This window comes from Suncus etruscus, chromosome 3 (assembly GCF_024139225.1).
Source record: "Suncus etruscus isolate mSunEtr1 chromosome 3, mSunEtr1.pri.cur, whole genome shotgun sequence".
Taxonomy (NCBI): domain Eukaryota; kingdom Metazoa; phylum Chordata; class Mammalia; order Eulipotyphla; family Soricidae; genus Suncus; species Suncus etruscus.
In genome coordinates this window covers 21,781,571-21,807,949 of record NC_064850.1, presented here as the reverse complement: position 1 = coordinate 21,807,949, position 26,379 = coordinate 21,781,571, and the positions used below count along the sequence as shown (strand labels likewise).

Sequence of the window (26,379 nt, the reverse complement as noted above, 5' to 3'; positions counted from 1 at the left end):
CCTCATGGTTTCCCAGCACTGCATTCTTTTTTTTTTTTTGGTTTTTGGTTTTTGGGCCACACCCAGCGGTGCTCAGGGGTTATTCCTGGCTGTCTGCTCAGAAATAGCTCCTGGCAGGCATGGGGGACCATATGGGACACCGGGATTCAAACCAACCACCTTTGGTCCTGGATCGGCTGCTTGCAAGGCAAACACTGCTGTGCTATCTCTCCGGGCCCAGCACTGCATTCTTAAGTGCAGCAGAGCCAGGAGCCTGAAATTCTCTGGGGGTGGTCTCCGAACCGAAACAACAACCCCCCTCAAAAACCCCAAAGTGATATTCTTTCTACTGAAGATAACCTGGTACAGGCCTCCCAGGTTTGTCTGCAGTCTCCTGGAAAGATTCTGGTTTAAAGTGCATAGAGTAGGACTGATTGGGTAGAACTTGAGTGATAGAATAAATGTTTTGCCTGAGCAGGTCCTGCCGGGCCGGGTTTTGATCCTGACACTGCTGAGGCTGACCCTAGGTCCCACACCTATCTCATGGTATATCTACTCCTAGACACATTATACAAAAATGATTGATGCTCATTTCATTTCAGTGGTGCACTCTTTAAATCGAAATGTAGCTGAGCTACTGTTCACAACAGATTTTTTTTTGGGTGGGAGGAACGATGCTAGGAAACAAACCTTGCACAGGAAAGGCAAATGCTCTACCACTGAGCTATGTCTCCACCTGAAATACATTGTTATTCAGGAAAGGTAATCAGAGCTGATAACATTATACTCTTTGAGCTTGTGCCTCTAGTTTTTGACCACCTGTAGTATGTAATATGTAGTGTCTAGACGCAAAATAAACAGAAGTATCTGGGACATACCTGATACTTTATTTTTATTGAAGTTTTCTTTTTGCTTTTGGACCACACTGGTAAGGTTACTCCTTGTTCTATTACTCCTGGTGGTGCTCAAGGAACCATAGGGGATGCTGGAGATTAAACCCGAGTCATCTGTGTGCCTTACCCGCTGTACTATGGCTCTGCCCCTGCCTGATATACGTAAATTTAAACTTGTTCTTGGCAATTGACATGGAGACATGATCCTTTGGAGAAGGCAGTGGGGAAGGGGAGACAGACAGGACAAATGACATATGGAGACATGATCCTTTGGAGAAGGCAGTGGGGAAGGGGAGACAGACAGGACACTGGTTTTGAGGGAGGGAATGGAAGAGGGAGAGAAGGAAGAGGGTCACTGGTTTTCCGGGTTATTCCTCACTCTATACTTAGAGTTCATTTCTGGTGGTCCTGGGGAAAACAATATGCAGTGGCCAGCATCTAATGGGTCAATGTAATGCAAATCCTCTAGCTTTTATACTATTGGGAGCTTAAACTTTTATTTACATATTTAAACTAGACCATCTATGTCTTCTGGGAACCTCTCAAGGTGTCATCTTACTAAAGAGGAGATACTGAGGTTGCTGATTATGGAGAGGTGGTTTTCACCCTTTTTCTCCTGGTGACCTTCACATGCTTTGTGCAGTGGTCTGAGGACTGTGGTTAATAACTACTAGTGTAGAGAACATTCATTGCTAGGGGCATAGCACAAAGGCACAGGAATGCTTGGGAGACTCTGGAATGTGGGTATGTGACACAGTTTGGAAACTGCTGAGAACTGAGAAAGAGGGGAGAGTTGAGACCTCTTGAGTGTGGCTGTGACAGATTTGGTCTGATCGACTTTGTGAATGAATGAATACATTCTCTTTGGAACTTGCTTAATGTTTCCAGAGGGTAGATATACTCTTCTAAGTTTTGAGTACTGTGTGTACTTAATTTTGTGTAAAAGAGTACTCAGATTTTATATATTTATTTACTTATTTATTTTGTTTTTTGGGTCACACCCAGCGGTTCTCAACTGTTATTACTCCTGGCTCTGCACTCAGAAATCACTCCTGGCTGGCTCGGGGGATCATATGGGATGTTGGACTTCAAACCACCATCCGTCCTAGGTCAGCTGCGAGCAAGGCAAACGCCCCAGATTTTATTCTTAAGTATTTTCTAATTTTGTTGGAAGAAATAAACCCTCAAGTTTTATGGTCTTTGCAAAGCATGGCACAGATAAATAGTGGTTGGATTATATATAGATGTAGAATACGAAAATAAACTGTGTAAATGTGGGGTGTGAATCAGGAATAATTCTTAGAGGAAGTAATGGGAGGAAATACACGGGACAAAGGAGGGTATTTCCCTCTACACTTTAAGACTAGAATTATACTAATTTATTCCAATTATTTTAATAGGATAGTCACAGTAGACCACATTAGCCATTAAAACAGCTAAGTTCTGGTGTCAAAGCTGTAATATAGCAGGTAAATCATTGCCTCACTCATTGCCTCACTGTGTCTGACCTGGAACCCATATGATTCTCCCAGACAACTAGGGGGAACAAAACAAACAAGAACAAAAAATCCCAACTAAGTTCTTCTATTTTACAATAAGTCAGCCTCTATAGTGAAAGGAAGGTTCATTTGGTCTTATGGTAAGTCATATTTGTTTTTTTTTTGTTTTGTTTTGTTTTTGATGCTTATCCAGTAGTACTTAGTGCTCAAAGAGCTCTCCTGGTGGGGCTCTAGAGATTATGTGATGCTGGAACCATTCATTGTATTTTAGTTGTCCCTATAACATCCCAAATCTGAGTTAAAGATTTTGGGAATATTAAGTGTTAAACTGATATTTTAAATGTTTATTAAATTGAAAAATATATAGTCAGAAAGGGATTAAGATAGACATGGTGGGAATGTTGCACCAGTGAAGGGGGGTGTTCTTTACATGACTGAAATCATACAACTACAATCATATTTGTAATCACGGTGTTTAACTAAAGATTAAAAAAAAAGAGTATTTATGCATTCTTTTTTTTTGGGGGGGAGGGGGGTTGGGCCACACCCGTTTGATGCTCAGGGGTTACTCCTGGCTATGAGCTCAGAAGTCGCTCCTGGCTTGGGGGGACCACATGGGATGCCGGGGGATCGAACCACGGTCCATCCTACGCTAGCGCTCGCAAGGCAGACACCTTACCTCTAGCGCCACCTTCCCGGCCCCGTATTTATGCATTCTTTTTTTTTTTTTTTTTTTTTTTTTGGTATTTGGGCCACACCCAGCGGTGCTCAGGGGTTACTCCTGGCTGTCTGCTCAGAAATAGCTCCAGGCAGGCACAGGGGACCATATGGGACACTGGGATTTGAACCAACCACCTTTGGTCCTAGATAGGCTGCTTGCAAGGCAAACGCCGCTGTGCTATCTCTCCGGGCCCTATTTATGCATTCTTAAGACTACCCTCAATTCCTAAGTAGATCTTAGAGCCCAGTTAAAAGTCATATTGAAATTTCCTTAGGGCCTTCCTTAGGTACATTTTTTTTTTATATTTCTCATCGAAGCATTTTTTGGTTTTGTTTTGTTTTTGGTTTTGGGGCCACACCTGGCAGTGCTCAAGGGTTACTCCTGGCTGTCTGCTCAGAAATAGCTCCAGGCAGGCACAGGGGACCATATGGGACACCGGGATTTGAACTAACCACCTTTGGTCCTGGATCGGCTGCTTGCAAGGCAAACGCCACTGTGCTATCTCTCCGGGCCCTCATCGAAGCATTTTTAAAATGCCTTGAGGACTTTGGTAATCGATAACTAGTGATGTGAAAAGTGATCTGCTCTAGTCTGGCCACCCAATAGATGTACAGAATAACTGGCCATCAGTTTACTGTATATCTAGTTTTGACCATTGGGGTTTTATTATGTCAGCTTTGCATTTTGCCCTTTTCTACTTGGTTATTCCCAGCAGCTGCTCACTTGATAATTCCACATGGCTATCTCGAAGTTTCATGGCTGAAACTTTCAGTGTACTTGACAGTTTACAAGTAAACTGGGACAGCTGGGATAGCTGTGGATGGCTCTTCCTGCAGATGAGTGTTTTCCTTACTTCCTTTTGCTTGTTTGGTTTTGGTTTTGACTTTGGACCTCACCTGACAGTGCTCGGGTTACACATGGTAGCTCTTGGGGGACCATATGGGATGCTGGGGGTCGAACCTGAGTTGGTAATCTGCAGGCAAATGCCCTACCCACTGTACTATCCTACTGGCCTCCTTTTTCCTTCCTCTTTCTACCTGGATCATCCTAGTAAGAGTTTAGTATGGTGCCAGCATTTTACAATCCACATCTTTTTTTCTGTGTCTAATATTATTAATCTTTCTAAATGTTTTGTTCTACACAAATGTATTGATTATAGGCAACAAAAAGGGTAGGAAATAGTATGTTATGGAAGGATTTCCATTATATGTGCGTTACTCTGAAATTTTTACTTGGTGAGTTTGTTGAGTTCTCCTGACTCAACGTCACCTCACAAGATTTTTCTGTGGGTACCCAGTGCCTTCTGGTACCCATTTGAAGATCAGGCTGCTTCAGAATTGACCCTCACAGAAGGCTACTCATCTCCAACCTTTGATTGCTTTCTTTTCTTTTTAAATTTATTGGGGGGGGGGTTTTGGTCGTATTTAATTTATTAGTCTTATACGTACCTTAATTAAGTTCAATTTCAGAACATTAAAAGAAATTATAGTTCAAGAAAGGTGGTTATAGTAGTTAAAGTTTATGGCACCAGGGGCCGGGGAGATAGTTCAAATGGTAGATCACATGCCCAGCATGTTTAGCTCTCAGATTTTGATCCTTTACATTGCATAGACCTCCAAGCATCGCTGTCAGTGGAAATCCTAGTGGCCCAGAGCACTACCTGGGGGGACTCCTACAAAAATAAACTAAAAACACAAATGCTATTTGTTGGTTTACTATATTACTCCTGACAAGCCTTAAGAAATTGACAGTGGCTAATACAGCAAACGGGCTAATAAAATAATTCAGGGCTGGAGAGATACTAAGCTTCAATGGTTCAAAAAGTGTCTCAGGTAAGGGTCAGGCCTTGAGTTTAACCCTTGATACCCCACATGTTCTTGATTCTCTGACCACTCCTTGGTGTCCCTGGTGAGGGAGGAATGGAAGATAATGTCTAGAAATAGCTGACACATGACAAAAATGATCAAGACTGAAAAGGGAATTTCAGAATCAGAAGTAATTCTTGACCAGAGAAGCATCAAAAATGAAGTTATCCTTTGGTTAACAATTATTACCCAAGGGATAGCACAGCAGGTAGAGCACTTGCTTTGCGTGCATCTGACCCAAGTTTGATTCCTGGTATTCCATTTGGTTCCTTGAGCATGGCTACGAGTGATTCCTGAGAGCAGAGCCAATAGTAACCCCTGAGCAAAGCTAGGTGTGGCCCCCAAAACTAAAAAACAAAACAATCATTACTCAGCTTAGAGTATTTGTTTCATAAATCAGCAATGTTGCCTTGATCTCTCCTGTACAAAGAAAATTTGACACAGTAACTTAGAAAGGTTTTTAGAGATTTTTGTTTTGTTTTTCGGCCACACCTGGTGGCGCTTGGGTTACTACTGGCTCTGTGCTCAGAACTCACTTCTGGCAGGTTTGATAGACCATATGGGATGCTGGGGACAAACCCGGTCTGTCCCGGATGGCCACGTGTAAGGCAAACACCCTACTGCAGTGCTCTCGCTCCGGCCCCTGGATTTTAAAGATTAAAAAAAAAAAGTCTTAGAACTCTGGTTTACTGAGAGCTTTCCTTACTGTTCATTTAAGTCATACTGCTGTTTTTCATTTTATTTTATTTACTTATTTACTTTTTTGGCTTGTTTTTGAGCCACATCTGGAAGTGCTCAGGGTTATTTGAGATGCACTCCTGGAGGTCCTGAAGGTCTGGAGGTCTCATAGCAATGCTGGGAACCCTGTGGTGATTTTTCTAGTCCTTTAAGCGATTGCACGGTCTCCTTTTCCTGTTTTTTTTTTTTTTTATTGTAGATAGGAAGCCATTTCCCTTCTGTTTCTATACTGTCCTTGAAGCTATAAAATAAGATTTCAAGATTAAAGCACTTGTTTTTCCTAGATCTTGAGCTGAGCCCTCTCTCCACCCCCAACTTCCCATGCATGTACTCACGCAACTGGGACCTGCTGACTTCAGTTCAAAAGACTCAAATTGATCACTGTTACTGCCACTTAGAGCCATTTACGTCTTCAGCATTTCCTGTAGCAGTAAAGAAAATGATAAAAATAATCTCTTGGAAATTTCCCCTTCCTTGAGTTTCAGCTTTGTTCATTTAGAATACCCTCAAAGAAATCTTTGTTTTTGGAGGGAGGTGCACACTGAGCTAGCAACTCAAGGGCCCCGGCACTCAAATCTTTAAACCTTTTTGTTCTAATTAACCATTATGTCCATACATATAACCAATATTTGTGAAGTTTAATAAAGGTAAATGTGGATACAATGAAGCAAGCAAGCAGCCATGGAATAAACTATCACCTCCAAAGTAATTAATTTTACAGGGCTTAAGAGATTTTAGATACAACACTTGCCTTTATGTGTAGCTGACCTGGGTTTGATCCCTGGTACCACACAACATCCTCAAGTCTTCAAGAACTGCTCAGGAGAGATCCTTAAGCACAGAGCTGGTAGTAAACCCTGAGTACTGCTGGATGTAGCTCCAAAACTAAAGAGGGAGAAAAGTAGCGATTATTTTCACCTCAGAAGCCATTCCTCCCACCCCTTATTATATACCTCCTCCTATTACCCATTTTCCTCATGTCCCTGCTCCCCACCATCTGTGTGTGCATCTATAAAGATAAGTTTATGATTGGAGAGATAGGACAAGGATTGAGGTGCTTGACAGACCTGATTTGATTCACAGACTCACAAATGGTCTCTCAGGTTCTTCCAGGAGTGGTCATCGAGTAAAGAGCTGGGAATAAACCTTGAGCACAGCTGGTGTGGGCCAAAAGCAAATAGTCAGTACTGTGATTCAAACTTGTTTTGATAGTTCATGCAGATATATTTGTCTCACTTTATTCTCAACATACCATGCAGCCATGGTATATGTCTAACTCACTGCTGTATTTAATTTTAAGAGCATACCACAGTTTATCTACTCTATAATGTTTATGCTTTGTATGTATGTATGTATGTATGTATGTATGTATGTATGTATGTATGTATGTATGTATGTATGTTTTGGGGGCTACACCTGTCAGTGCTCAGGAGTTACTCCTGGCTTTGTGCTCAGAAATTACTCCTGGCAGGCTTGAGAACCATATGGGATACCAGGCTTCTAACTCTGGTCAGCTGTGTGCCCTACTTGCTCTACAGCCCCACTTTTTTTCTTTTGGGGCTATGCCTGGCAATGCTCAGAAATTACTCCTAGCTCTAGGTAAGGTGTTTGCCTTGCATGCAGAAGGAGGTGGTTCGAATCCCAGCATTCCGTATGGTCCCCCAAGCCTGCTGGGGGCAATTTCTGAGCGTAGAGCCAGGAGTGGCCCCTGAGCACTGCTGGGTGTGATTCTGTTTATTTTCCCAATCCGCTAGAATATGACTTATCTTTTCCTGGTCTCAAATCTATGACAAGTGATTATGGTAGAGGGAGTGGGATTTGCCAACATCATTTCATGCTCAATGTCTCCTTCAGACTCAATGCTCACTCCTAGTAGTGAGTGCTGGGAATCCCATCCAGGCTTCCTGCATGCAAAGTGTGTGTTCAGTCTTTTGAGTCCTCTGGCCCTTAAACTGGATTTCTCCATGAAAAAATGCCACCCTCATTCCCAAACACAAAGCTTATTTCTCATGCATCTGGCCTCTCTGATGAGATGAGAAAATGCAGAGAAGGTACAGACAGGCCTATTCTTTTTCTAATCTGATAATGCACCCACACACATCACCACCATTTCTCAGATATTCAAAGAAGGCTCCTCTTAGAACCATTGTCCTTATATGCAGACTCTGACGTTTTATCTCCAGACATTGGAAAAATTCTTGATTTGTAAGATCCTTGCTCTTGAGACCCTGTTTAACTCACTACAAATACAATGTATGTTCACTTCATTACCCTATCTCTTTTAAGTGACTAGTCCCACTTCATCCCTTTTGATGGGTAGGCAGGGCTTTTCATTTTGTTTTGGGTTTTTAAACTGGCTGAAACATTTAATGCAAGATTTTCATGATCTGGCTTTTCTTGTTGAAGGACAACTTATTGACTGGAGGATTTGTACTTATCACTGCTAGATTTTTTTTGCTGTTGAAAGCGATCATCCAAGGCCTAGAAAAATAGCACAAGGGTTTAGAATGTTCGCCTTGTGAGTGTATACAGTTATCAGTTTATCTCCCTCCTGCTCCACATGCATTGAGCACAATCCTGGCAGCTTTGCCATTTGTCATTCTTGGTGCCAAATGCAGTTTCTGCAGTCAGGTGCGTGGGGACACTCACAGACGAACTATGAGTCCTGATGTGTGCTGGCAATTCAAGTACTGTGTGAGAGCATGCAGAGAGGAAAGAACTCACAGACTTGCATGCATGTGAACACCATAGTGATCTCTGGTGAGCTCTGCAGCCAGAGCTTCTGGGCCTTAGCAGAGGTAAAATGCGAGTGTTGGACTCACATGCAAGTACTGCAACTGATGGAGTCCAGAGCTTCCTGAACAATTGGTGGCCGGGTTGGATGTGCAGTTCCTGGCAAGCTACGGTTAAACATGTATGAAATTAGTAGTCATGCATGTGCAACCCCTGGTCATCACAAGAGCATCATTAAGAAGGGACAGGTGGGGGCCGGGCGGTGGCGCTGGAGGTAAGGTGCCTGCCTTGCCTGCGCTAGCCTAGGACGGACCACGGTTCGATCCCCCGGCGTCCCATATGGTCCCCCAAGAAGCCAGGAGCAACTTCTGAGCACTTAGCCAGGAGTAACCCCTGAGCGTCACAGGGTGTGGCCCAAAAAAAGTATTAAAAAAAAAAAAAGAAGGGACAGGTGGAGAGATGATTGATTTTTTTTGGGGGGGGGGGGGAAACCATACCCAGCAGTGTTCAAGGGTTACTCCTGGCTCTGTGCTCAGAAATCATCCTGGGAAGGCTCAGGGATTATATGGGATGCCAGGGATTGAACCTGGGTTGGCTTCGTGCAAGGCAGATAGATATCCTACCTGCTGTGCTATCACTCTGGCCTCTAGTCTATTATTTTCATTTTGCTATTTTAGGCCACACCTTAGTGTTGGTACTACTTCTGGCTCAGTGCTTGGGAGTCACTTCTGGTGGTTATTTTGGGAATAAACTGATCAGTTGCATACAAGATAAACATTTTATTTTGTTTGTTTGTTTATGGGTCACATCCAGTGATGCTCAGGGGCTACTCCTGGCTTTCCTCTCAGGAATCACTTCTGGTGTTGCTCAGGAGACCAGAGGATGCTGGGGATCAAATTTGTTTTTGTCAATGCAAGGCAAAAGCCCTATCTAAAATGTGATAACTCCATCTCCAAGACAAACATCTTTTTTTTTTTTTGTTTTGTTTTTGTTTTTGTTTTTGGGTCACACGCGGCAGCGCTCAGGGATTACTCCTGGCTCTATGCTCAGAAAGAGCCCCTGGCAGGCATGGGGACCATATGGGATGCCGGGATTCGAACCACCGTCCTTCAACATGAGAGGCAAACACCTTACCTCCACGCTATCTCTCCGGCACCTTTTGTTAAATTTTTATTTGGGGAGAAAGGTGTGTGTTTTGGGGGCCACTCCCAGCAACATTAGAGTTACTTCTGGTTCTGTACTCAGGAATTACTCTTGGCAGTGCTGTGTGGAACATATGGAATGCTGGGGATCAAATTCTGTCTGGCTATATGCAAGGCAAGCACCCTCCCACTGTACTATCACTCTGGCCCCCAAATGGAGAAGGTATTTAGAGCATATCTGACACACTCAGGGCTTACTCCTGACTCTGCTCAGGGCCCATTCAGTGAACTGTCTATGGTGTTGGAGATTGAACTCTGGTTAACTACAGACATGCAAAGCAAGTGCCCTACTCATTGCATGAACTCTCTGACCTCAGGAATATAAATTTTTATTTTATTTTTGTTTTTGTTTTTGGGACACACATGGCAGCACCCAGGGGTTACTCTTGGCTCTGCACTCAGAAATCACTTATGGAAGGCTTGGGGACTATATAGGATGCTGGGGATCAAACCTGGGTCAGCAGCTTGCAAGGCAAATGTCCTACCTGTTATGCTATCACTCCAGGGAATATACATTTTAAAAGTAGTCTTCAAGTCTTCATCTTGCTTTAATGAAATTTTGGGTAGAAACAGAGCTATTATGATTCTGAATGTTGTTTATAGACTGGTATGACTGCTAGAGTTAATTTGTGTATCAGTTTTTTTTTTTCTCTCGAGGAGGCAAAGTAGATCAAGGGTGGAATTTAAAAATCTTATTGATATTGAAAAGGCACCAAAACATTTCTGGGCATTTTTCCTAAGCTTTTTATCCAAATGCCTCAACTGCTTATTTTTTAGGTAAATTTTTTTTTTGACATGTTGAGATTTGTCCCAGACTCAAAAATATGTAAATGTGATTGTTAGATTAAAACTTCTAGTTGGAACTAGTGGTAGAGTTTCTCTCTGTTATATCATTGAACCCTTATGTGACTTGGATAATCTAACTTTGTTTCTTTTAATCTACAAAACATAGTGATTTATTGAATATTTCTCAATGCTAATCCTTGAATATGCAGTTGAAACAGTCAGATTTCAGAAGAATTGAGCAAAATCTGCAAGTTTTTGTGCAGACAGGGAATCAAGGCACCTCTAACATTGTGGATGTGCTGGGGCGGGGTCCTACCCCCTCTAACTGGGGAGCAGGTCTTTTTAGGAGTAGTACAGGTGTGGCTTTCACACTGTTCTGCATCATGAGTGCTGGCGAATGGTCAGTGGGGTGTTGATTCTAGCTGGGGCTGCCATGTGTAGGTCTGTTGAAACTCTCCTATGAATCTGGGGCAGCTGGCTCCTGATCTGTGTGTGCCTTCCACTGATAGACGCTACAGCTCATCAGTAACCCTATTGGTTCGGGATCTAAGAAGTGCAGTTATGGTAGAGTAGGGTCCACTATGCCAGTGATAATTGGAACTGATCGCTCTGGTCAAGAAGTGGGTGCTGATTTGCACGGAACCCCTTAATAAAAGTGCAAACTACTTGTCACAAAGGAGAGAGACAGAGAGAGAAAGACAGAGACAGACATAGAGACAGGAGGGAGAGAAAGAAAGAGAAAGAGAGAGAAGAGAGAGAGAGAAGGGGCGTGTGAGTGGATTGGGGAAACTGGGGACATTGGTGGAGGGAAAAGTGCACTGGTGAAGGGTGGCAGAAACTCAATCATGAACAATTTTGTAACCACAGTGCTTAAAGTTTAAAAAAAAAAAGAATTACAGCTTTGGGCCTTGGGTCTTCAGGTGTGCAGGCATGTGCATGAAAACTGGCAGTGTGTGTGCAAGCTCTGGTAAAGGAGAAGAGAAGAGTGGACAGCCAGTCTCTCAGTGGTTTTAATGTGCTTTGACTGCTGGAAAGAGTATTGCATTTTATGGGCTGGTAATGAGACCCAGGATCTCATTCCTGCAAAGCTTGTGTTCTAACACGGAGCTGTCTCTGAGAGACTTACACTGTATTTAAGAGAAAACATACATAGTGCTTGACAGACTTATTAGTATTCAGTAAGTGGGAATTTTTGTTTCTATTCTTATGGTAGTCTTTTTTTTTTTTTTGGTTTTGGTTTTTGGGTCACACCCAGCAGCGCTCAGGGGTCACTCCTGGTTCTACGCTCAGAAATCACTCCTGGCAGGCTCGGGGACCATATGGGATGCTGGGATTTGAACCACCATCCTTCTGCATGCAAGGTAAATGCCTTACTTCCATGCTATCTCTCTGGCCCCCGGTTAGTCATTTTTATTTATCAAATTATATAAAAGTATTTGGACTGGACAAAGACCAAATTGACTCAGACTGATAGATCTGACTGGGGTTATGGCTTAACAGTGAAACATATGCCTTATATATTCGAGCTCTGCCTCCCCCACTCCCATGGTAAATCTTTGCTTTCCCCCTATAATCAATCTTAAGCTCTTTAGAATATGTGATGCATAGTATATATGGTTTCTAGAAGGCTTACATAATTAGCCATAAACAATAAGGGATATTTATTGATTAATTATTGAGATGATTCCAGACTACTTTTGGTAATGTCTTTCAATAATCTAAATAAAAATATTCATGAATTTGAATCTTCTCTTGGCTTATTAATAATAATAATAATAATAATTATTATTATTATTATTATTATTAGTGGTGGGTCCTGGGATTGAACCCAGAATCCAGTGTCTCACACATATAAGGCAAGTGGTATGTTGAGTTTGGCTTGGATTTTCTCTTTGAAGCAGGTGTTAGAAGTTACTTTACTGGGGCCAGTGCAGTGGCTCAGCGGTAGGACATTTGCCTTGCACATGGCTGACCTAGGATGGAGTGCTGTTTGATCCCATGCATCCCTTATGGTCCCCAAGGACCATAAGGAGTGATTTTTGAGCGCATAGCCATTAGTAATCCCAGAGCATCACCAGGTATGGCCCCCCCCCCCAAAAAAAAAACCCCAGAAATAGAAGTTACTTGTAAGTATTTCAAATCCAACAATACAGTGATAGTCTAAAGTAGTTATGATGGTTGTCAGGTTGACCTGTATTTGCGCTAGTGAATGGGTTGGTGAAAGGGCTTCAGGAAATGAAATATTTAAACTTTTTTTTGTGTGTGTGTGTGGTTTTTGGGTCACTCCCGGCAGTGCTCAGGGGTTACTCCTGGTTCCATGCTCAGAAATTGCTCCTGGTAGGCACGGGGGACCATATGGGACGTCGGGATTCGACGAACCGATGACCTGCATGAAAGGCAAATGCCTTACCTCCTTGCTATCTCTCTGGCCCCGAAATATTTAAACTTGACTTGTCACTCAGCTACCACTTTGCCCCACATTCTCTGTGAGTAAGCATCCCTTCACAGACATGTTATATTGGATTGTGACTTTATTGGTGTGCTTGGTACATTGCTGAGCGAGCCTGAGGAGTAGAAAGGTTGTGTCATTCATTTTTATCCCCACTGGTTCCCTTTTGTGCCTGAAGAGAACTGCTCAGTAAATGTTTGTTTAGTGACTGAGCAAATGAGTATGAGATCGGCTCTGAGCAAGGTCATTTCAGTGACTAATCTGAGGAGAAGGGGAGGGAGGAGGGTAAGAATAGTGCAGTGTGGGGGCCAGAAAGGTGGCGTAGAGGTAAGGTGTTTGCCTTGCAAGCGCTAGCGTAGGACCGCGGTTTGGTCCCCCAGCATCCCATATGGTCCCCCCAAGTCAGGGGCGATTTCTGAGCATAGCCAGGAGTAACCCCTGAGCGTCAAATGGGTGTGGCCCAACCCCCCCCAAAAAAATAAAGAATAGTGCAGTGTGTTCTTTAATGTATGCTCAGTAGCAGAGAATCTATCATAAGTGGAGTGTTCGGAGTGACTTCTGGGTTACCAAAGCAGTACATGCATGTTGGGATTACATTTATCTTTTCTGTAAATTGTACCAAAACGACTACTTCAATCTTTCATGTGTACCAGTCTTCCAAATTATTTGCCCCCCATCCCAATCCTCTCCATCTCCCAACAGATAGGCCATAGTGAAGCCTAGTTAACTCTAGTCTTAGGATATGAGGTGTTGTATGAAGATATTGTAGGTATTGTATGAGATAGAGGTACAGGCTATTTCTGGAAACCAATGCTCTCATTGCGCAGATCTGAAATTCTGATAAATTAACCCTTTCTAACTCCTTTCTCCTTGATAAACTGCAGGGAATTTGGTTAGCTTCTCTTCACATCTCTCTATGGAAACTTCTCTTTAAAAATTTTTTTAGAGGCCAGAGCGATGGCATTTGCCTTGTACACGACTGACCCAGGACAGACCTGAGTTCTATCCCCTGGCATCCCGTATGGTTCTCCAAGCCAGGAGCAATTTCTGAGCGTATAGCCAGGAGTAACCCCTGAGCGTCACCAGGTGTGGCCCAAAAAATAAAAATAAAAAAATTTTTTAGGGGCTGTAGTGATAGCACAGCGGGAAAGGCCTTTGCCTTGCATGCAGCTGACCTGAGTTTCATCCTGGCATCCCATGTAGTCCCCCGAGCCTGCTAGGAGTGATTCTGAATGGAGAGCCAGGAGTAACCCCAGAGCATTGCTGGATGTGCCCCCACAGCAAAAACAAAACAAAACAAAATTTTTTTAATGTTAAGAAACAGTGAAATACAAAATTAATGATAGTTGGGCTGACACCAATCTCCCTACCAGTGTCTACTTCCCTCCACTAGTGTTCTCATGTTCCCTCCTGTCCCCTTCCCAAAACCCCTATCTTGACATTATAAAGTTCTGTGGTTATAGTTTAGAGCTCATGTTTTTAATGTTGGTGAGTCTGTGCTTTGGATATAGAACTGTATATATACCCACATCACTGATATAGCCAAGATCTCTGACCCCTGTTTCCCCAGGGGGAAGTCCCTTTCTCATCTTCATCCTTTCCCCCTTGATTTCTACTCTGTTTGCCTTCCTGGGATCAAGAGTGATTTGGGCACTCCCACTCCTTTTTACTATATTACATTTTCTCAGCCAGTTATTTTATATACCATAGATAAAGTGAGATCATCCTGCTTTTGTCTTCTGGCTTACAACATGAATCTTCCAGTTCCAACAAGTTGCACATATTGTGTGATTTCATCTTTCCTTGTACCTGCCTAGTATTTTATTGTGTGTATGTACCACATCTTCATAATCCACTCATTTATTGGTAGGCATCTAGTTGATTCTATATCATAGCTATTGTACTAAGTGCAGCAGTGAATAATAGTGTACATATGTCCTTTGGAATGAATGTAGGTTTTTTTTTTTTTTTGTCCTGGAGGTTAGATGCCCAAAAGTGGAATTACTGGGTCATATGGCAGCTCAATTCTAAGTTCATTCTGTATCCCACAGAGTTAAATCAGACAGCGGTTCTCAATCAGTAGATGAGAGTTCCTTTTAAATACATCTCTGCCAACATAGATTGTTCTACAAACTAAAAAAAAAAAAAGATTGTGCCGGAAAGAGCACAAAAGTAGGGCATTTGTCTTGCACGCAGCTGATTCAGGACGGATTGTGGTTTGAATCCTGGCATCCCATATAGTCCCCCGTGCCTTCCAGGAGCAATTTCTTTTTTTTTTTTTTTTTTTGGTTTTTGGGCCACACCCTGTGACGCTCAGGGGTTACTCCTGGCTATGCGCTCAGAAGTTGCTCCTGGCTTCTTGGGGGACCATATGGGACGCCGGGGGATCGAACCGTGGTCCGTCCTAGGCTAGCGCAGGCAAGGCAGGCACCTTACCTCCAGCGCCACCGCCCGGCCCCCCAGGAGCAATTTCTGAGCACAGAGCCAGGAGTAACCCCTGAGCACCACCGGGTATGACCCAACTCTTCCCCCCCCCCCCAAAAAAAAACCCCAAAAGTTGTTCCAACAATTTTTTGATAAAATGGCCATTCTCACAAGTGTGAGATTATATCATTTTGATTTAATTTTCCTAATGATAAAAGATGCTGAGCATTTTTATATGTGTCCATTGGCCATTCACCTGTCTTCCTCTGCAAAGTGTCTTATTTATTTCTACTCGTTTTTTTATGAAGTATTTGGATTTGTTGTTGTTGATCTTTGTTGAGTATTTTATATATCATGGACATCAACCTTTTACCTGATGTTTTGAATACAAATACTTTTTCCATTCAGTTAGATATCCATTAATTTTTGCCTATGTTTCTTTCATCATAAAGAGCATAAGCTCTTTAATTTGATAAAGTCCCATTTTTTATTTTGTTGCATTTGCTAATGTTTTCTGGTCCTTAAAGATGCCTTCAAGGGCCCGAAGAGATAGCACAATGGTGTTTGCCTTGCAAGCAGCCCATCCAGGACCAAAGGTGGTTGGTTCGAATCCCGGTGTCCCATATGGTCCCCCGTGCCTGCCAGGAGCTATTTCTGAGCAGACAGCCAGGAGTAACCCCTGAGCACTGCTGGGTGTGGCCCAAAAACCAAAAAAAAAAGATGCCTTCGAGGCTCAAATCTTTGAGTGTTCTGCTCCTATTTTCCTCAGTGTACTTGTTTCCGATCAGATCTCAAGATCTTTGATCCAGTTTGAATTGATGTTTCTGTAAGGTGTGAGATACTATAGATCCATGTTTACATTGTTATCCAGTTTTCTCAACACCATGCTCTTAGTTCCTTTACCAAAAGTTAAATTGTTAAATATAAGCTTTTGTCCTTGGGGGGTATTCTGTGATAACATATCATTTTGCAAGTCTCATTAGCTAGAGCCCTATTTCTGTCTTGGGGTTTGGCAATCCTGATAAATAGGACTAGATGCTAAGATTTTTTTCTGTTGATATCTATATAGTTAAACTAGTGCTCTTTGTTGCTACAATATTAATTTGTGGAGTATTTAAACTACTTGAGCTTATCCAAACTCACAGTAGCTTTGTTGTTTTTATTTTTTTGGAGGGCACACCCAGTGGTACTTAGGTGCTCTGTGCTAGGGGTCATTCCCAGTAGTGCTGGGACCATGAACTGCCAGAGATTGAACTCTTGCCTCCTCTGTGTAAAGCATGTTCTCCAGCCTGTTGTACTTTCTCTCCTGCCCTCAAAACAATTTTTTTTTCTGATCCCTGGCAGTGCTCAGTTCATTGCTTAAGATAAATTAATAAAGGTGCCTTACATTTAGGCAGTAGGTAATTGGAAATGGATCTAGTCTTTTAGGTTTTTAGTAAGGCCCAGTTGAATTTTGGGTGGGGATCCAGATTTTGCAGAATCCTGTTGTTGCAGGTGACCTCTGCCTTGCCCGCCTTAGCCACCTGGAGGATATGCCTGGCATGGGTCAGGACTGCTCTGAGCATCTAGTTATATGCAGCTTCTGTCAGGCTACACCCAAAGCCCACTTGTATGCATGGTGTGGGAATGGGACCCCATCAACCGAATTTCTGGTAGCTGGACTCAAGCTGGAGCAAGGAATTGCTCTTTACAGGAATATCAGTGGTAACCTTGCTACAAATGGTTCAGGACTGTAGACCTCATGAAGAGGTGGTGCTGTAAAATAGTTTTTTATTGAAAGAAATTTGGAGGGGGGGGGAAGGGTGTGTGTGTGTGTGTGTGAGAGAGAGAGAGAGAGAGAGGAGAGAGAGAGAGAGAGAATACGAACACAGGCTTGGAAGATAAATGCAAGATGTTTTGTTTCTGTTTTTCTTTAGGAAATTAATGACAGTGATTAATAGCCAAAGGAAGATTCTTAATTAGAATCTGGTTATCTCTTTCCAATTTTTATTTTCCGGTTTTCTTGTTGGAAGAAGAGACTACCAAAAGGGGCTTACTATTTAATAAATTTTCAGTTGTGATAAACATTATTTATGGATTTTTTTTTCCCTTAAGGAAATAGAATTGTTAGAACCAGTTGTAAAAGAAGATGATATAAGCTACTGCAAATTCTTAAGTGTTCTCTGACTCTGATCAGCTTTTTCTAAGATTTTTCTCTACTGGGAGGCTTATTCAGTTACACTTAGAGTATGTTGTTATTTTGAAAGTTTTCTGTGAAGTCTGCTTTGGCAGTAGAAATCTTTTACAGAATAAAGTTATAATTTCGTGTGTTTTCAATTAGTTTATTTAACTTTAGATTGGCACTAAGCCCAGATCTCAGAACTATAAAAACTCAGTGGTGTGCTGATGTGGGTTTCTCTGTGTTTGGTCTACCTTTACAATAATCTCTTGTGGTCTGGTCTCAACCATTCTGAGGAGTGGTCATTTCACATGGGACATAACATTTACATAGTAGCCCTCACTTTTTTTACAGGCCCATATTCTGAGTGAAAATTCTATGGGAGGAAAGGATAACTTTAAGACAGGGATTTATTTTGAGATTTGGGGGCGAGTCACACCCAGCTGTGCTTAGCATTTACTTCTGGCTCTGTACTCAGGGGTCACTTCTGGCAGGGTGTGGAAGACCATATGGAGAGTGAGGAATCAAACCTGGGTTGGCCATATGCAAGGCAAACTCCCTAGATGCTGTACTATGGTTCTGGTTCTGCTTCTGCCCATCAGAACAATTTTTTGGAAGGAAAATCATTTAGACAAAATTATAAAACTAAATTTTTTTTTTTTTTTGGTTTTTCGGGCCACACCCGTTTGATGCTCAGAGGTTACTCCTGGCTAAGCGCTCAGAAATTGCCCCTGGCTTGGGGGAACCATATGGGACGCCAGAGGATCAAACTGCGGTCGCGATCTTTCCTTGGCTAGCTCTTGCAAGGCAGACACCTTACCTCTAGCGCCACCTCGTCGGCCCCTAAATTTTTGTTTTTGACTGTTTCTTTATTAAGTTACATTCATTTTTCTTTCCTGTGGTCAGTTATTTGCGAACATTTTATGTAGATTAGCTGTCAGAATTAAATGACCTTTATTTCTACTTTAAGATATATTGCCACAAAAAAAAAAGATATATTGCCTTTCCAAATGTTTTCCATACCATTTAATTCACAGTCATTGTCCTTTCCTTCTTCACTGATTTTGTATATGGAAAGAACAGTTGTTAACTATTTTAGAGTTATTCACTTAAGTTTACAGCATTTCACTCTTTCTTGGCAGGACTTTGTGTCATTGTATCAGGATTTTGAAAACTTCTATACAAGGAACCTGTACATGAGGATCAGAGACAATTGGAATCGGCCGATCTGCAGTGTGCCTGGAGCCACGGTGGACATCTTGGAGAGACAGTCTCACGATTACAACTGGTCATTCAAGTGAGTACTATTTTTTTTCACTTGACATGCAACATTATATTATTTCAGGTATTTAACAATTTGGTGTTTGTATACAATATGAAATGATCTCTACAACAAGTTTATTTCCTGTCATCAACTTTTTCAAGATTGCACTTTAGTACTCTTGCCTCTACACAGACCCTATGCTGCATCTTATGTCCCTATCATTTATTTATAACAGGAAATTACACCCAAATCCTGATGCATCTTCCCCCCCCCACTCCCCTACCAAGAGTTTTGGACAATGGAAAAGAATTTCTTCATTTTAGAAAGTCTTCTACCTTAAACAAAACAAGTAGCTTGTTAAAGTAGGAAAAGAGAAACTGAGAGTATAGTAAAATCTGATTATTTTTCTTTCAATACTCATCAATTTCCTTGACATTGTAAAGTGCATTTTTTCTATTACATTTGATTTTTGTAAGTTGAAAATAATATTTGATGGATTAAAACTAAAATGAAAGAAAAACTTCTTTTCACTAGACCACTTACTAGAATTAAATATCTGAAAATTTTCTGGATATTTGATTTCTCAATTCAAGGATATATTGGAAATGTTTTTACTTAAATGGATTGAATAGTTTAGAGAATGTTTTATTATCCTCTTTTATTACTTAGATTACCCATGGAGTACATAATTGCTTTGTCTTTATGATAGAGTAAGATGCAGTTTACACTGGCTATAAGGGTGGTTGAGAACACATGGTGCTGGTTATTGAACCCAGGGTGCAAAGCATGCAGTCTAGCCTATTGAACTCTCTTTCTGGCCTTTTTATCAATTAAAAAAAAAAAGGACACATGGCTGTATTTTAGGGATAGCAAGTTGAATTTTATCATCTTGTCCCCCAAATATACCCCAGACTGTAGAGTCAAAATTTTTGTACATATAGGGTCTCTAGGGCCCCTAAAACATGTTGTTCTCACTTGGAGTCCTGGACTTAGAGCTCTCATTATGTATATGTGGTAACTAGGTAGTGACACCAAGGATCCTTCATTGGTCCTGGAATTTCTAAATCAGAGAGTATCTCCTTTAGTGGATAAGCTCTGCCAAATTCCCTCCCCCTCTCAGAAGTACTGATTATTTATTTTCCGTGGGGGGAAGTTGGGGGGCGGCTTGGCTTAGGGCTACATCTGATAGTACTCTTGGGCCATCCCCAGCTCTGGGCTAGGGGATCATTTGCTGTGCCAGCAATTAAACCCTGGTTAGCCTTGTGCCAGACAAGCACTTTAACCTCTGAACCCAGTGCCTTAACCTTTACCTTTGTACTGTCTCTGCATACCTCTGATTATTCTTATCTTAATATATATGATGAAACTATCATGGTCCATGGATACAAACTCAGTTTTCTTTTTCTTTTTCTTTTCTTTCTTTCTTTTTTTTTTTTTTTTTTTCTCCTTTTTTTTGGTGTTTGGGCCACACCAAGTGACACTTGGGTCACTTTTGGCTATGTGCTCAGAAATTGCTCCTGGCTGGGGGACCAAATGAGACACCGGGGATTGAACCCAGGTCCATCCTGGGTCAGCTGCATGCAAGGCAAATGCCCTATAGCTGTGCTATCTCTCTGGCCTATTTTTCAATCTTTATCTGATAGATGAAAATTAGTGTTTTGTCTTAAGTTCCGCTTCACTACTTGATAGTGAGTTTCTAATGGGAGGAGGTCATGGAGACTATGAGGTCCCAGGATATTCTAGGAGGCCATAGGTAAAAATCCTGCCAATGGAAAGGGGATGGATGGGGCCAGAGACATAGCATGGAGGTAAGGTTTTTGCCTTGCTTGCAGGACAGTGGTTTGAATCCTGGCATCCCATATGGTCCCCGGAGCTTGCCAGGAGTGATTTCTGAGCATAGAGTCAGGAGTAACCCCTGAGCGCTGCCGGGTGTGACCCAAAAACCAATTAAAAAAAAAAGAAAAAAAAAAAAGAAAGGGGATAAATGGCCAAAGACTGGGGAGAGGGCATGTAAGGAAACAAGATTTAAAAGACCATACTCAGGAAAAGATTGAGAAAGTATATATAGATAGAGCATCCTTTCTCTTCTGTATATGGTACTTTCACATTAGTGTATTTATCATTCCATGGAAGTGTTGAATTTTTTTTCCATGAGGTTCATAGACTTTTATGCTATCACAATGCAGGTATACAGGGAATATAATTAAAGGTGTTATAAACATGGGTTCCTACAACTATCTTGGATTTGCACAAAATACTGGCCCCTGTCAAGAAGCAGCTGCCAAAGTCCTAGAGGAGTACGGAGTTGGAGTTTGTAGCACTCGGCAGGAAATTGGTAAGTATAGCGTGTGTTTGGCCTGCTGATATTTTCTTCTTAATAATTTTTTTGTTTATTTATATTAGTTTTTATTTTGGGGGCCATACCCAGCACTCAGATGTTACTCCTGGCTCTGCACTTAGATATCACTCCTAGCAGGCCTGGGGGAACATCTGGGATGCTGGGGATTGAACCCTGGTCAGTTGCGTTGCAAGGCAAATGCTATGCTATTACTGTGCTATTGTTCCAGCTTTTATTCTTAACTTATAACTCAGGAGACGTTATTACTGATAGAGAGCTAGACTAGTAAGGATGCAAATAATGTATTTTGCTATGTAGTTTCAGTTCAGCTAAAATGTTTTGCTTTCTGAACTGGTTGATGACTTTAATGCTTGCAATACTTCTTGAGACACCATATTAGATATGTAGGGTATCTTTACAAAGTCCTGTATTTATTTCATTTGTAACTTTGATGCTGATTGATTGCTTTTGGCAGATAAAGTAGTTACGAATGTCACTTAATTGTATGCCCGAGGGCAGAGAAGAGTTAATCTGCTTTTGTACTGGTAATTTGGGCTACAATTATTCCTACTTTATAGGACTGTTTCAAGAATTAAATAAGTTAGTTCACATAATGTACTTATATAAATGTTAAATCTTTATTATTATTATTATTATATGTCTATAAAGTAAAACAGATTTATGTGAGGAGATTTAAGTTATTTTAGCTCAAAGAAGGATTTTAAATTCTTCCATTTTGTTTCAGAGAACAGATAACCATAGAAGTTATAAATCAGCTTTCTGGATATTGTTATTGTGATCACACAATGTAGTAAATTAAAATAGTGATTCATTATTTAATGAGTAATAAATTCTGGGATATGGCTGAGTACTAGAGCATTTCCTTAGGTGTGCAAACCTAGGTTTGATTCCCAGCACTGCCCAAAGCAAAAAGCAAAAAAAAAAACAACCAAAAAAGCAAACAAACAAACAAAACCTAACCAAAAAAAAGAAATTCATTATCATTGATGGGACAAGATACATGCAGCTGGGTTGTTCAGAGTAGGGATTGGGGAGAGTGATTTTAAAAGTGCTTTGTGCACTGAAGACAAATAATCATCATATCATCTTTATGGCTTTATGGGCTCTTTTAACTTTATGAAGTGCTTGAATATTTTACTTCTAAACTCACAAAAAATTTACCAGTCAGATCCAAGTGAAGAGAAGGTGCTTTCCAGCCTCCCTCCTGCTGTGACTTTCCCCGAACAACTCCCTTATCCTCTCAGACACTGCTTGCTATTGTGCAGTTTGGGGAGACTGGTGTTTATCATATTTCATGTGGTGTTGGGTGGGACAAAATGACCGGGTAGAGAATTCAAGATGAGTTCATTCACCTTTCTGAACTCATTTGTGAGTGTTGGCATCTGCTGAGGCTCCCCCTTTTATAGCCCTTCAGGGCTACTATCTCTTCACATGATCTTTCTTCCCAATTGTTTTGTTTTTTTTGGGAAACACCTGGCAGTACTCAGGGTTTCCTCTTGGTTCTGCACTCGGGGTCACTCCTGGCAGTGCTTGTGAGACCATATGGGATAATAGGGATTGTATCTGAGTTGGCCATGTACAAGGCAAGCACCGTAGCCACTATACTATCTCTCCAGCCCCTCCAAATAACAGTATTTTAGGGGACCGGAGATATAGCACAGAAGTAAGGCATTTGCTTTGCATGTGGCCGACCCAGGACTGACCCAGTTCTATTCCTGGCATTCCATATGGTCTCCCGAGTTTGCCAGGAGCAATTTATGAGCACAGAGCCAGGAGTAACCCCTGAGCATCCTAGATGTGGCCCAAAACTAATCAGTTAATACATAAATAAATAGTAACATTATTTTAGTGTTATTTTACTAAAATATTTTTGGAGCCATACATGGCATTATGCATTTCTTACTCCTGACTGTTCAGGGATCATTTCTGGTATGCTCAGGGAACTTTATGCCAGAAATTGAACTTGGGTTGTTTGTGTGCAGAGCATGCACCTTAAACTCACTAATCTCTCCTGGCCCCGTATTTGTATGTCTTATGAGTCGTTACTCATATTGAGTACTTCATAAATCTTAGTCTTGAAAGATTATAACACATAGATTATGATTTTATTTTATGAAGTAGCAAGTAACTCTTAAACTTGGAATTTGATCATCTTGACCTTGTTAACTTCACAGGAAACCTCGACAAGCATGAAGAACTTGAGAAACTTGTAGCAAGATTCTTGGGTGTAGAAGCTACTATGGCATATGGCATGGGATTTGCAACAAATTCAATGAACATTCCTGCTCTTGTTGGCAAAGTAAGACTTAGTCAATCTTGAGAATGCCTTCATATGTGTGTTTTATTTTGTAAAGCATGCAAAAAAGCTACAGCTATGTAAAGTTTAGAATAAATGTTGTTTCCCCAGGTATATTTTGGGTATATCCCATTGAGATTAAGCTTTCTTGCTAACCCTAAGATCTTTCCTTCATTTAATGCAGGTGTTTTGTTTTGTTTTTCCTCATTTGTCAGTGCTCAGAATTTACTGCTGTTGCTGTACTCAGGTATTATTCCTAGCGATATAAGTGATTGGACCTGGGTCGCTTGCATGCAGTGCAAAAAGCCTTACCTGCTGTACTGTCCCTCTAGTCCCCATTTAATACAGTTTTGAAGGGATTCTGATAGATAAGATACATTCTGATAAAATTGCATAAAGGTTACACTTATTGAAGAAAGATTTTTTTGCTTTTTGGTTTTTTTTTTTTTTTTTTTTGGTTTTTGGGTCACACCCGGCAGTGCTCAGGGGTTACTCCTGGCTCTATGCTCAGAAATCACCCTTGGCAGGTACAGGGGACCATATGGAATACTGGGATTCGAACCACCTTCCTTCTGCATGAAAGGCAAACGCCTTACCTCCATGTTATTTCTCCAGCCCCGATAAGGTTGTTTTAGCAGGTAGATATTTTCTTTTTTTTTTTTTTTTTGGTTTTTGGGCCACACCCATTTGACGCTCAGGGGTTACTCCTGGCTATGTGCTCAGAAATCGCTCCTGGCTTGGGGGGACCATATGGGATGCCGGGGGATCGAACCGCGGTCCTTCCTTGGCTAGCGCTTGCAAGGCAGACACCTTACCTCCAGCGCCACCTACCCGGCCCCATCAGGTAGATATTTTCTAAGGTTAAAAATGTGAAAATTGGGCCTGGAGAGATAGCACAGCGGTGTTTGCCTTGCAAGCAGCCCATCCAGGACCAAAGGTGGTTGGTTCGAATCCCGGTGTCCCATATGGTCCCCCATGCCTGCCAGGAGCTATTTCTGAGCAGACAGCCAGGAGTAACCCCTGAGCACCGCCGAGTGTGGCCCAAAAACAAAACAAAACAAAAAAACAAGTGAAAATTGAGTTATACTGATACTTGTTCTCAGTATAATGAATGTATATCTCTTAGATATATGGACAAATTGTGTATGTATGTTTTATTACCTCCCATAAAGTTTGTGAGACAGTCAGTAGAAAAGAGATAATCAGAAATTTCCTAAATCACATTTTAGCAAATTGGCACTATCACTTAAAAATAGCCTTCAGGGTTTATTATGCTCATTTTGACCTTGATATATAGGAATGATACATTGACAAGCTAGTAGCTCATTAGGCAGAATACTTGAGATTTCTTTGTTAATTATATAATCAAACCAACTATGTAATTACTTTTATTTTTCACTTTTGTTTTTTGAGTCATTTGCCTGCTCTCAAGCATTACTCCTGAATCTGTGCTCAGAAATCACACCTGGCAGGCTCAGGAGACCTAATGGGATGCCAGGGATCGAAGCCAGGTTGGCCACTTTGAAGGCAAAGGCTCTATATGCTATGCTATCACTCTCTCCCTTCCCACCCAATTTTTTAAATTGAATCACTGAGATACAAAGTTAAAAAGTTGTTAGTGGTTGAATTTCAGTCATACAATAATATTCTAGTACCATTTCTTCATCAGTATACATTTCCTGCCACTGATTAATTTTCTGATTTTTAAGGTTTCCTTTATAAAATTTACTAACTTGAATGAAGTCAATACTAAATTTTTCCTTTAACATACACATATTTCCTCATGGATAGAATACAAATAGTGAGAGGAATTTTTAAACTCATACATAAATATGTATATGTATATAATATAATATACAATATATGTGTGAAATAATAATATAATGTATGTACATAAAGCAAGACAGATGTGCATATGTATGTATACACATATGGGTGAATGGATGCACTGTTAGTGCTCAGGGCTTACTCCTGGCTCTATCCGCAGGGATCACTTCTGGCTTAGGACCATATATGGTGCCAGAGATTGAACTTGGGTCCCCTATATGCAAGGCAAGCTCCCTAGCCATTTTTCTATCTATTCAGTCCTATATCTTACCAAATATAAATGGTTTAGCTGTTTCGATTAGAAGACAGTGATTGCCAAATGAAGTGAAGTAGGTTTGCACTTAAAGTTTAAAGATGCAGATGGGTTAAAAGTAAAGGGAGTGAAGAAGATATAGCACGCAAAGGCTTCAGAGCCTATTTTTTGTGCTGTACCCTGTGATACTCAGGGGTTACTCCTGGCTTAGGGGACCATATAGGAAGCTGGGAATCAAACTTGGGTTGACCACATGCAAGGCAAAATACCCTACCTGCTGTAGTATTGCTGTACTATTGTTACAGCTTCTAAGAGGACATTTTATTTGTTGAACTAAAAAGTTTTTTATGGGCCGGGCGGTGGCGCTGGAGGTAAGGTGCCTGCCTTGCCTGCGCTAGCCTAGGACGGACCGCGGTTCGATCCCCCGGCGTCCCATATGGTCCCCCAAGAAGCCAGGAGCAACTTCTGAGCGCATAGCCAGGAGTAACCCCTGAGCATCACAGGGTGTGGCCCAAAAACCAAAAAAAAAAAAAGTTTTTTATGCAAAACATGTGCTCAGCCCTTTGAACCATCTTTCTGGCCCTTGGAAAAGAAACTTATTAAATGTTAGGCATCAATAACAGAACTTTAAAGTACGTAAAGCAAAGTACTGAGAAATGAAAAGAAAAATAGACAAATCAGACTTATAATTAAGATCTAGACAACCAATAATTGATAGAAGAGTTAGAAAATCAGTAAGTGTATAGAATTGGGTCTAATTAACATTTATGAAAACCTTCATTTAGCAATATCAAAACAAAGGATCGGAGCAATACTACAGTGGGTAGGATTTGTCTTGTGCGTACTGCTAGCCTGGGTTTGATTCCCAGCACCCCAGATAATCCCCAGAGACTTCTAGGAGTAATCCATGAGCTCAGCATCAAGTTCTGAGCA

The 26,379-nt window shown here is 41.3% G+C and overlaps 1 protein-coding gene across 1 annotated transcript in view; it reads left to right on the top strand.

Moving 5' to 3' along the window:
• Positions 1-26,379, top strand: part of SPTLC2 (serine palmitoyltransferase long chain base subunit 2) — a 95,379-nt gene that overhangs the window by 35,005 nt on the left and 33,995 nt on the right. The window contains exons 3-5 of the mRNA XM_049770385.1: positions 18,590-18,744; positions 20,898-21,046; positions 23,245-23,369. Coding sequence (XP_049626342.1) covers positions 18,590-18,744; positions 20,898-21,046; positions 23,245-23,369 — 429 coding nt within the window. The remainder of the gene's footprint in view (positions 1-18,589; positions 18,745-20,897; positions 21,047-23,244; positions 23,370-26,379) is intronic.